Genomic DNA, 12,493 nt, shown 5'->3' with positions numbered 1-12,493 from the left:
GTTTTCAACTAGATAGAGTTAAATGATAGATGTACAGCAAGTTTGGACCAATGGGATCAGTAACGACAGGGGATGCTTACTCCTCCTAGGCACCTGATCCCATCCCTGGGATCTCAAGGGTCTGTATTTGCCCAACACTTAAATTTTGTATTTCATATGGGAGTTATGAGATTGATCACTGTTCGTTATCTTCACCTTCTCATTGAACCAATACGTACACATTTATGGCATCCTGCGAAGTTGTGCTCAAAAGCTGAGGAAGTAACTTCCTTACAGATGTGCTGTAGTAGAGAAGTTTTTAAAATTTGTCAATTGTGGCAGTTTTCATTCAACAACAACCCCCCCCCCCCCTCCCTCTAAAGACCACGGGGGTACAGGAGCTCTGAAATTTACAATTTATGCACCTTGTACCAAAAATGCTCCATACCAAATTTAAAAAGAATTGGAATAGCATTTATCAAAATGTTTCAACAGCAATAGGTCACCTGAGTGATTCATGAAACCTAAAAACATAGTGGTTCTCATCATTATTTTCTTAAATTGAAAAAATGTATATTGTCAATAAGTATGTACTCTAAGCAAAGACAATTGAGAATTACTTGCTAGTAAGTGAAAGCGACCCTGTTTAAGAAATGTCTTTCTAAGGTATCAAAGGTTTAAATCCACGTTCAATAAATTATCAGTACCCTGAAATAAGCATTATGAATTATAGTAATGTTTTTAAAATTTATAATGAAAGGTGAAGATAACGAACAGTGATCGATTTCATACCTCCAATCTAAGCAATACAAAATAGAGAGTTGGGCAAACACGGACCCCTGGATATACCAGAAGTGGGATCAGGTACCTAGGAGGAGTAAGCATCCCCTGTCGACAGTCACACCCGTCGTGAGCCCTATATCTTGATCAGGTAATTAAAGAAATAAAATATTATCTTGATATCTGTATTTGATCAAATTAACATAAAACACCCACTGAAGTCTAAAGGGTCAGTCATTAGACACTGATACAATGCAATTTGATCTTTCGATAAGATAAATGATATTTTAAAATTCTTTATAAAACGGGGGGAGGGGTTCCATTTCCCCTAGATTTATCCAAACGTCGTTGTGAGATGTGTGAAAGGAAACACTTTTGTATATCTTTAAATTGTACAGTTTTTTTAAAAACAAAACAGACAATTGATAAGGTACAAAAATGAGGCTGAGAGAACTTCGATAAGAAATTAAATAACAACTGGTGAGCAAGTTTCTCTACTTTGTCGTAATTGTAAATCACTCCTTTCATAATACCCAGAATGACACAGGAAGAAGAAAACACATGATATCCATAAACAGAATAACGTTAAAACTCGTGAATGTGTTCTGTACCAGATTATGACCTAATATCATACGGATAAGAATTCATATTACAAATTGACAAGTTATTGGAAAATCTGTAATAACTTTGTAAGAGTATAGCAATAATTTGGTACGGAGACTTATGAAAATTAAAAGGTGAAGATAACGAATAGTGATCAATCTCTTAACTCCTATAATCAATACAAAATTGAGGGTTGGGCAAACACGGACACCTGGATATACCAGAGGTGGTATCAGGTGCCTAGGAGGAGTAAACATCCCCTGTACACCGGTCACAACCGCCGTGAGCCCTATCTCTTGTTAAGGTAAACGGAGTTATCCGTAGTCAAAATCAATGTGCCAAGAATGGCCTTATCAGTGACGGATTTAAGGGGCGGCACAGCCAGTGCGTGCCCCTAAAACTTTCAAATTTAAGGTAAATCGTGGTCTCTTATTTAAAAAAAAATGTAAACGATAAACATTCTGTAAATTCCAGGCCCAAGACTCCCTGCCTCATGAAGTTGCCCCCCCCCCCCCCCCGCAATTCCTGGATTCGCCCCTACTTACAATCGGTATGAAACACGCCAGACAGCATTTGACCCAATGATAGGTTGTATTGGCAAACTAGATCGTTATAGCGATCATAGAATTTGCGAAGTGCTGACTTTAAATGAAACTTGATTATCAGTAGCCTGCCTCGATATAAAAACTGATCATACGCAGAACAAGCTCTTGCGTATCGAATCAGTTCAAAAATATAAACACCATATGCAGGTGATAATAGAATATTGCTACATACATTGTAAATATGGGAAGTTGATCACAGAGAAGCTAAAATCATCTAACATGTTTTTTGCAGTGCCTCCCTTTGCATACTACATTAATTTTTAATGATCAAGCGATGACACGGACAGTGACGAGAAATGAAGACATTCAACATACATCTTTATTCTCAAAATTACATCAAACACAGATTTAAAATTATCATTGGCTAGCTGTTTTTCCATGGAAAGATATATTAATACTTGATATTTTTTTATTGTTTGTTGAAAATGCAATTCATGGGTTATTAATCTTTGATGTTAATTGCGAAAAATGGATCAAATTTAATGCTTGAAAAATCTGTCGAGTAATATCTTTGATCAAATGCATAGATTACATTTCTTTTACGGTGGGGGTAATCATTATTTGAAGGCAGATAACCATTTGAAAAGCATAAGCTAAAATGTACAGTTCACGCATCTTAAAACGGTGACAACTTCTTGACTAAAACTTATCCAAATACATCATTGGCCACATACCACATGCACCACAATCACACTTTCAAAATGAGATTAGATTTCCATATTGAACTATGTATTATTTTTCACGGTTCCTTCACCAGACATTGATACAGAGTCTGCATTTTTTAAATACATGGCGTTGGTAAATCCATGCTCATTATTGGCGCTATAGCTTCCTGTCCGGAAATAATGTCTGCTGACAAAAATTATCACAATGCCAATCATCAGTAATGTTCCAGCTCCGATCAGAATGCCTATAATTTGTCCTGCTGTCAGCACGGCAGATTCACTGCGGTCTGCAAAATAACAAAATAATCATATAACACGATTTTACCATCTAAATTTTATCATTATATTTCGTGTAATTACTTTATTTACAATTCGAAAATTGAACCTCAAGTGATGGACAAAATTCCAGGAAAACTTATCAACAGAATTGCATATCATATGCGAACGGCTTGAAACTTTTCTTAGAATGAGTATGCTTTTAATTGTACATAAAGATAACCTTTCCGAATGCCAGTATTGTGATCTGAATTTGAATATTTCAAATGAAAACCATATCTTGCTAGAACGGACCCTCCCCCCCAAAAAAGAACACCCCCACCATAACCCCTGTTTACCGGTAGATCAAACGGTTATCATTATATGTGACGCTTCCTTCAGTCATCTTAGTGTTTGTTTTCTTTAATCAGCTGAAAAATATTTTCATCGTGGAAATAGCGACTGCGACTTGTACAAATTTAGACCCTGTATAACTGACCTATTCAGTAGTGAAGCTAGTTCATTAACGGGCATATGAAAGATGAATATAACGAACAGACATCGATCTCATAACTCCTATAGCAATGCTAAATAGAGAGTTGGGCAAACACGGACCCAAAGATATACGAGAGGTGGGATCAGGTGCCCAGAAGGATTAAGCATCCTTTTTCGACCGATCACACCCGCCTCGAGCCCTATATCTTGATCAGGTAAACGGAGTTATCCGTAGTCAAAATTAGTGTGCCAAGAACGGCCTTATAATCGGTACGAAAGAAGTCAGACAGCATTTGACCCAATGATAGGTTCTATTGACAAACTAGATTGTTATAAAGACCATAGCATTTGCAAATTGCTGACTTTAAATAGTTCTAGAATTCTTAATTTTTTTAATTTATAAAATGCCAAGGGGAAATACCAAAAGAAATTGTTGTGGAACTGGAAGATGGTCTCCGACGAAAAAATAGTGTCATTAACACTCCCCCCCCTACAATTTTAGAATTCAATCAATAAACTCGTGCATGGATCTAAAAAAAAAAATAAGTATGAAATGAAGATTAAGTACTTTTTTCATTTTTACACGTTTTATTCTAAACATTTCAATTCAACCAATTATTGCAGTACCATTTAGTATCAAAGTTTGAAGAATGCAGTGACACCTATCCATAAAAACTTCAAATTTCAATTACACATATCTTACATGCGTCCTACAATCAGGATAAAATACCCACTTTCCATTTTGCTACATTTCATCATTCAGTCAAATATCCATAGTTGATTTATTCAGTACCTAGCAATCATTTCTTACTTATAACTTTTATCTTACCTAGTTTTGTCTTTATACTTGGTAAAGAACCAGGAAACAGTGGTGTATCTGTATTGATGTCTGTTAAATTCTCACTGCTCAGGGTAGATCTATTAATTGGGTTATATACAAGGTCAGATGTTGAACTTGCAGGTGACTCCAAGGCCGATGTTGACGTAACTGCATCATACTCTGAGGATTTATATTTACATGTGTATATATAACATATATTACAAGTGCATGCATAAAACACCTGTGAAAATCTTTTTTCCCTATTTTTCTAAGTCATTTGTTTAATTTGAATTCATTCTTTTCAAACTAAATACTTACTTTCAGGCCCATAGCAAACATATCCCTTATAATAATTATCACAGTTGACATCGTTAAACTTTCCTGAACTCAGCATTTCAACACAGTTTTCAGACTCATGTCCCCAGGATCCAGATGGTTCACCATCGTTCCAGTTCTCAAATGAATTTGGGATTCCGTCTATCCATGTAAATTCTGCGAATATATATATATATATATATATATATATATATATATATATAAGAGTCAAGAAACACAAAACTCGAATACCATTCATTTAAGCCGTAACCGCTAAGAGTGAAATGCTATTCGAATGTTGTGTTTTTGACTCTTAATATTAGATATATTTACTACATCAAATAGTGAATTCTTTTTTACAAACTATATATATATATATATATATATATATATATATATATATATATATATATATATATAAGCACTAAGTTCCAACAACACCCGATACCTAAAAGTGTCGGATCCACAACATGGATACAAGGTCAAATACAAACAAGAGGCCCATGGGCCACATCGCTCACCTGAGTCACCTTGGCCCATATCTGAAGACTTTCCATATATATTTGCATGTAAAACCTTAGTCCCTATTATGGCCCAAACTACCCTTTGCAAACTTGAATCTACACTATGTCAGAAAGCTTTCATGTAAATGTCAACTTCTTTGGCCCAATGGTTCTTGAGAAGAAGATTTTTAAAGCTTTTTCCTATATTTGTATGTAAAACTTTGACCCCCCCCCCCCCCACTTATGGCCCCATCCTACCCCCCGGGGCCATGATTTGAACAAACTTGAATCTGCACTATGTCAGAAAGTTTTCTTGTAAATATCAGCTTTTCTGACTCAGTGGTTATTGAGAAACAGATTTTAACTATATATTTGTATGTAAAACTTTGATCCCCCTTGTGGCCCCATCCTACCCCCGGGGACCATGATTTGAACAAACTTGAATCTGCACTATGTCAGAAAGCTTTCATGTAAAAATCAGCTTTTCTGGCTCAGTGGTTATTGAGAAGAAGATTTTTCCTATATATTTGTATGTAAAACTTTGATCCCCCCTTGTGGCCCCATCCTACTCCCGGGGACCATGATTTGAACAAACTTGAATCTGCACTATGTCAGAAAGTTTTCATGTAAAAATCAGCTTTTCTGGCTCAGTGGTTCTTGAGAAGAAGATTTTTAAAGATTTTTCCTATATATTTGTATGTAAAACTTTGATCCCCTATTGTGGCCCCATCCAACCCCAGGCGCCCATGATTTGAACAAACTTGAATCTGCATTATGTCAGGAAGCTTTCATGTAAATCTCAGCTTTTCTGGCTTAGTGGTTCTTGAGAAGAAGATTTTTAAAGTTTTTCCCTATATATTTGTGTGTAAAACTTTGATCCACCCCTTGGGGCCCCATCTTATCCCCGGGGGCCATGATTTGAACAAACTTGAATCTGCACTATATCAGAAAGTTTTCATGTAAAAATCAGCTTTTCTGGCTCAGTGGTTCTTGAGAAGAAGATTTTTAAAGATTTTTCCTATATATTTGTATGTAAAACTTTGATCCCCTATTGTGGCCCCATCCAACCCCAGGCGCCCATGATTTGAACAAACTTGAATCTGCATTATGTCAGGAAGCTTTCAAGTAAATCTCAGCTTTTCTGGCTTAGTGGTTCTTGAGAAGAAGATTTTTAAAGTTTTTCCCTATATATTTGTATGTAAAACTTTGATCCCCCCCCCCTTGTGGCCCCATCCTACCACCGGGGGCCATGATTTGAACAAACTTGAATTTGCAATATGTCAGGAAGCTTTCAGGTAAATTTCAGCTCTTCTGGCCCAGTGGTTCTTGAGAAGAAGATTTTTAAATGACCCCACCCTATTTTTGCATTTTTGTGATTATCTCCCCTTTGAAAGGGACATGGCCCTTCATTTGAACAAACTTGAAAGCCCTTCACCCAAGGATGCTTTTGGCCAAGTTAGGTTGAAATTGGCCCAGTGGTTCTGGAGAAGAAGTCGAAAATGTGAAAAGTTTACGGACAGACGGACGCCGGACAAAATGTGATCAGAATAGCTCACTTGAACCTTCGGTTCAGGTGAGCTAAAAATTATACAAAGCACTAAAATGACCAACGACATGAGCAACCACATTGTCAAATTTTCGGGACGACCCGTCCCTTCAGGACAAACGAAAAGAATTACATAATGTGGCCAATATCAACAGAGAATAATAACAACAAGAGGCCCATGGACCACATTGCTCACCTGAGTCACCTTGGCCCATATCTGAAGACTTTCCATATATATTTGCATGTAAAACCTTAGTCCCTATTATGGCCCAAACTACCCTTTGCAAACTTGAATCTACACTATGTCAGAAAGCTTTCATGTAAATGTCAACTTCTTAGGCCCAATGGTTCTTGAGAAGAAGATTTTTAAAGCTTTTTCCTATATTTGTATGTAAAACTTTGACCGCCCCCCACTTGTGGCCCCATTCTACCCCCCGGGGGCCATGATTTGAAAAAATTTGAATCTGCACTATGTCAGAAAGTTTTCTTGTAAATATCAGCTTTTCTGACTCAGTGGTTATTGAGAAAAAGATTTTAAGTATATATTTGTATGTAAAACTTTGATCCCCCTTGTGGCCCCATCCTACCCCGGGAGCCATGATTTGAACAAACTTGAATCTGCACTATGTCAGAAAGTTTTCATGTAAAAATCAGCTTTTCTGGCTTAGTGGTTCTTGAGAAGAAGATTTTTAAAGATTTTTCCTATATATTTGTATGTAAAACTTTGATCCCCTATTGTGGCCCCATCCTACCCCAGGGGCCCATGATTTGAACAAACTTGAATCTGCATTATGTCAGGAAGCTTTCATGTAAATCTCAGCTTTTCTGGTTTAGTGGTTCTTGAGAAGAAGATTTTTAAAGAATTTGCCTATATATATCAATATAAAACTTTGACCCCCTATTGTGGCCCCACCCTTACCACGGGGGTCATGATTTGAACAATTTAAAATCTACACTTCCTTAAGAAGTTTCCACATAAGTTTCAGCTCGTCTGGTCCGGTGGTTCTTGAGAAGAAGACTTTTTAGTGACCCCACCCTAATTTTGCTTTTTCTTGATTATCTCCCCTTGGATGGGGGCCTGGCCCTTCATTTGAACAATTGAGAATTCCCTTTACCCAAGGATGCTTTGTGCCAAGTTTGGTTGAAATTGGCCTAGTGGTTGTTGAGAAGAAGTTGAAAATGTGAAAAGTTTACAGACGGACGGACGCCGGAATACGGGTGATCAGAAAAGCTCACTTGAGCTTTCAGCTTAGGTGAACTAAAAACTACATATAAATACATCTAGCACTACAACTACACTAATCTACAAACGTATTTACAACACAGACTACATGTTGTTTGGTCTTTAGGCTTGCCAATCAATGTTAAAAGTGGAGCGAATTAGGACATGCCTTATTCGTCCAAAGAGCTGATCCAAAATGTACGAAGTGATAAAGATAGACTTAATTAATCTCAAGTGGAACTATTATATATATATATATATATATATATATATATATATATATATATATATATATTGCTGTATCCAGTAAGTGTTCTACCATGCCCCTATCTTTGCTCCTCACGAAAATATAGCCAGATGTGAAGGAGAAACTTCAAACTTACTTTGCGACTACATATGCCAGAAATAGTGTAAATCAAATGTGAATTCGAAAAACTTCTAAACAAATTTTAGTAAACTTAAAATAGCAAAACTACTCTCAAATTAACAACATCAAAACGTATGACGTTGCACGACCTTTCCTCACGATAAATTAAAGCATACACATTTTGACATCATAGGCAGTTGCTTCTTCAACAAACATGGAAAACGCAAATATTCCTCTCCAGTGATCAGTCAACCAAAAAATTACTTTGTTAAACGTCACTCTGATTCAACGGACAAGTACTCTGACGTTGAAATAAAGATTGCAGGAGTTCCTCATTGACAATATCTTCGTAGTCTTTGGTGATAAGGTCTTCCAACAGTCTGTTGGAATCCCCATGGACACGAATTGTGCACCTCTGTTAGCTGACCTGTTATATTCATATGAAGCAGAACTTAATCAAATACTTCTACTTGAGAAGAAAAAATCTCTTTCTGTGGCCTTCAATTCGACATTTAGATATATCGACGACGTATTACATGTATCTATTAACAATAATAATTTTTATTCATATGTCGATTCGATATATCTCAGTGAACTCGAAATAAAAGACATCAAGGAGTCGTCCACTTCTGTTTCATACTTAGATATTTTATTGAAAGTAGATATTAAAAGCAAACTAACATCTCAACTTTATGACAAACGGGATGAATTCAGCTTCTCCATCATCAATTGCCCATATTTATGTAGCAATATTCCATTATCACCTTCATATGGTGTTTATATCTCTCAACTGATTCGATAAGCAAGAACTTGTTCTGCGTATGATCAGTGTTTAAATCGAGGCAGGCTACTGTCATATACGTCGATGGTGCAGGGGATTCAACAGTCTCGTTTCAAGTCAGTATTTCACAAATTCTATGGTCGTTATAACGATCTAGTTTGCCAATACAGGCTATCATTTGGGTCAAATCCTGTCTGACGTGTTTCATACCGATTCTTAGACCGTTCTTGGCACACTGAGTTTGACTATGGATAACTTCATTTACCTGATCAAGATACAGGGTTGACTGTGGGTGTGACCGGTCTACTCTACAGGGGATGCTTACTTTTCCTAGGCACCTGATCCCACCTCTGGTATGTTCAGGGGTCCGTATTCGTCCAACTCTCTATTTTGTATTGCTTATAGGAGTTATGAGATTGATCACTGTTCGTTATCTTCGCCTTTCTGTTTACCAGTTATTAATGATTAATTCCTGGGAAGTGTAATAAAAGTCATTTACTTTAAATATGACGACTACACATAAACTTGACTCACCTAAATTATCTTCATATTCATAATCGTCATAAAATCCACGCTTTTTTCTGCTTGAACCTTCTTTGGATAAGCCTATCCACTGCCGGGCGGTACTCCTGCCACCTTTCTTAGATACAAGCTGCCTGACGTGCTCGACCTCTTGTATATTTCTAAAGGTCACAAGATTCATGCCACGAGCAACACATGCCTTTTGGGCTTCCGTCCATGTTTTTCTTCCGTCAGGGTCCGCAAAGTAACAATTTCTCTGAAATCTAGAGCTGTCAGAAGGACATGTTCCTGGTGGAGGTGTGGTTGGAGGCTTTTCTTCGAGTGAAAATACAGGTTATCAACACAGACCAAAGGTACATTTTTAAAAAGCAAAGTTATTCGAATCAAAAATGAAAGATTTTTGCAAGAAACAATTACGTTTGTAATCAGAAATGGTATCCAAAGGGTTTAGATATTAGAACACTAATGAAGCGATCTTCATAATAATAATTATTATTATTAGTGTTCTAATGCTTGGTTTATAGGTAGAAAGACACCTATGAGGAATACCTGTATTGTACTCGCAGATAGCAGCATACGTAAGGTCACACACTGTATCCTTCCACTCCCTGTTCAACAATACTGTACAATTTTCTCCTGGATTTAAGCTTGGTTCACTGACTGCCCACTTTGTGTAGCTGTATGGCCATCCGTCTAACCAGGAATGAACATCATCCTGCACAACCATTCAGGAAGTTTACATTTGTTCTAAAGGTTCATAAAATACTTTCCTTCTACAATGCTATATGCATTGGGTTGCAGGGAAGTTTTTGACATTTTTAATTTTCTATCTCACACCTTTGTAATCAAATTCAACATTTCAACATCGAACAACTCTGTTTATAACAGATTAAGGATAGTACACGTTTTTCCAGAAAATATTAATTAATACGTCCAGGAAGTATCTGTTCAATAGCAATTGGAAAATGTCCAAAGTTGATAGGAAATCGCTGAACACATTGAAGAAATGATAATATTATTATTATATTATAAATCTTTACGTATATACCAGTGTTGCGTCAGTAAAATAGATGTGTTGTGGTTTTTATTTATCGATAAAAACAGTGACATGTAAGTGATTTTCCAACTTTATATAAATAACTACTTACGAAATTACAAGATATCAATATAAGGTGCAAATGTTTAATTTGTATTATCGATAAATAAAAAACAACAACAATGGAATCTTTGAGAAACTTTCCGTATAATAGGCTTCACATACCTTACGCTTCAGACCAATCCATATAGCCCCAACGATATTTTTGGTAGCAACCTCAATTGACAATTGTTCAAATGCAGAGTTGATAGATGCTAGGTTACCACCATCCACCTGACAGGTGGCCTGCGCACCATCGAAGTCCATCGCAGCACTGATCACTCGATAACAAGTACCAGCACTACTGGTGTAGCCGCTGGGGCAGCCTGATACAGGCGTGGGTTGAGTTGGATATCTAAAGGCTACGATAGATAGAATTTGTTTATTTTTACCAGTATGCATTACATTGTATAGTAAATCTTGCTTATCAAGAATTCCTAGCAGCATATTTCTTTTATTCTTTAAACTAGAGTTCTTTATATCCATAGATTGATTGGTTGTTTTACGTCCTGTTGAGAATTTTTCACTCGTATTGAAACGGCACCAGCTGTAGATGAAGTACGACAAATTTAGACCTATGCGTAGCGCTCAGGACCGTAGCAGTGATGGTTCTTTATCGTGCCAACGCCTGCCGCGACACGGGGTCTCAACTTTTAAGGTCATATCAGAAAGACCCGTGATTCTCACTTCTAAATGCCAATGGGAAGGAGCAATCACTACCTATAATTTAATGTCTTAGGTTTGACGCGCCCGTGGCACGAATTCATGACATCCCGGTTACGAGTCGAACGCTCTACTACTGAGCTACAACAACATGTTTACATCCATTGATGAATGTATTATGATATCAATGATGGAGCAATAATTTCGCCTTCCTATACCCGAAATGCCTTTATAAATGAGAACATTTAAAAAAAAAACTGACTGTACAGTAAGACACAATTAAAGCGAACACCCAGGGCCAGCAAAGAGTTCATTATAACCAAACTCCGTTATATCCAACAGCAGTTTCGTTATTTTCCTCTCTTAAGGGAGTAAATTTCACTTAGCAATGAACATGAATTCGTTATAAGCGTGTTAGTTACGTGTACAAGCGTGTTTTACTGCATTTCAATGTCTATAATAATAGAGTGATAAGACTTGTTTATATTAGTGATTGTGAGATCATACATACTAGTATAATACAGAGGTACATGTACTATTTTTACTATGATATTCCATTTGAGAAACACACCTTTGTTAGTTTGACAAATGTAACCCCTTTTAGATGAACAAGGTGCATCGTTCCATTTGCCAATACGTTCTCCAGACACAATCATCTCTGCACAGTTTTCCTGATTAGATATACATACATCAATGTACTATTACATTGTCATTTGACAATTTTCTATAGCAGTTCAAGAATTGAAAGAAACATGTAAACATTCATGCAATACCTTTTATCATTCTATCAGTGATGTAATTTGTAAGCCAAAAGTACGAATTCCAATTCAGCGAAGTTTTTGAAAAGAAAATTAACAGTTTACAAAACTACTGTCATGGAAAGGAAAAATCATAAATTCGCGTATTTTTTTCAGAAATAAGTCGATGCTGTTTTGTTGTATTTCATTCCTAGATAAACACGTATAAGTTACAAACAGGACTGATAAACTTAACGCACATTAAACTTATAGCTATGGAAGAAGCAAGTTAAATTTTTGTATTCAATTAGCTGTAAAAAGAATTGAAGTGATCATCTGTTACCTGCATAATATTCGACTTCTATTACTATACAAATTAACTTCCCAGAATACAAATAAAGGGGGTATTCAATACTTTAATATGGTTTTACTTATCAAGTTTCTTGGGAAATTGATTTTGATGTACAATACAATATCTTTGATTGGATTACAAAATCATA

General features: G+C 36.4%; 1 protein-coding gene across 3 annotated transcripts in view; it reads right to left on the bottom strand.

Annotated features, from left to right (window-relative positions):
* Nucleotides 1–2,268: 2,268 nt before the first annotated feature.
* The window catches only part of LOC125663806 (macrophage mannose receptor 1-like), a 47,043-nt gene continuing 36,818 nt past the window's right edge, over nt 2,269–12,493 (bottom strand). For all 3 annotated transcript variants that reach the window (XM_048896182.2, XM_048896183.2, XM_048896184.2), the window contains 7 exons: nt 11,828–11,927; nt 10,720–10,955; nt 10,008–10,173; nt 9,471–9,773; nt 4,521–4,694; nt 4,212–4,382; nt 2,269–2,919 (listed from right to left, as the gene is read on the bottom strand). In XM_048896182.2, coding sequence (XP_048752139.2) covers nt 2,693–2,919; nt 4,212–4,382; nt 4,521–4,694; nt 9,471–9,773; nt 10,008–10,173; nt 10,720–10,955; nt 11,828–11,927 — 1,377 coding nt within the window. In that variant the 3' untranslated portion in view covers nt 2,269–2,692. The remainder of the gene's footprint in view (nt 2,920–4,211; nt 4,383–4,520; nt 4,695–9,470; nt 9,774–10,007; nt 10,174–10,719; nt 10,956–11,827; nt 11,928–12,493) is intronic.

Source organism: Ostrea edulis, chromosome 1 (assembly GCF_947568905.1).
Source record: "Ostrea edulis chromosome 1, xbOstEdul1.1, whole genome shotgun sequence".
In the NCBI taxonomy this organism is placed as follows: domain Eukaryota; kingdom Metazoa; phylum Mollusca; class Bivalvia; order Ostreida; family Ostreidae; genus Ostrea; species Ostrea edulis.
The sequence above is the reverse complement of the archived record's forward strand: the minus strand, read 5'-3'. Positions and strand labels throughout refer to the sequence as shown.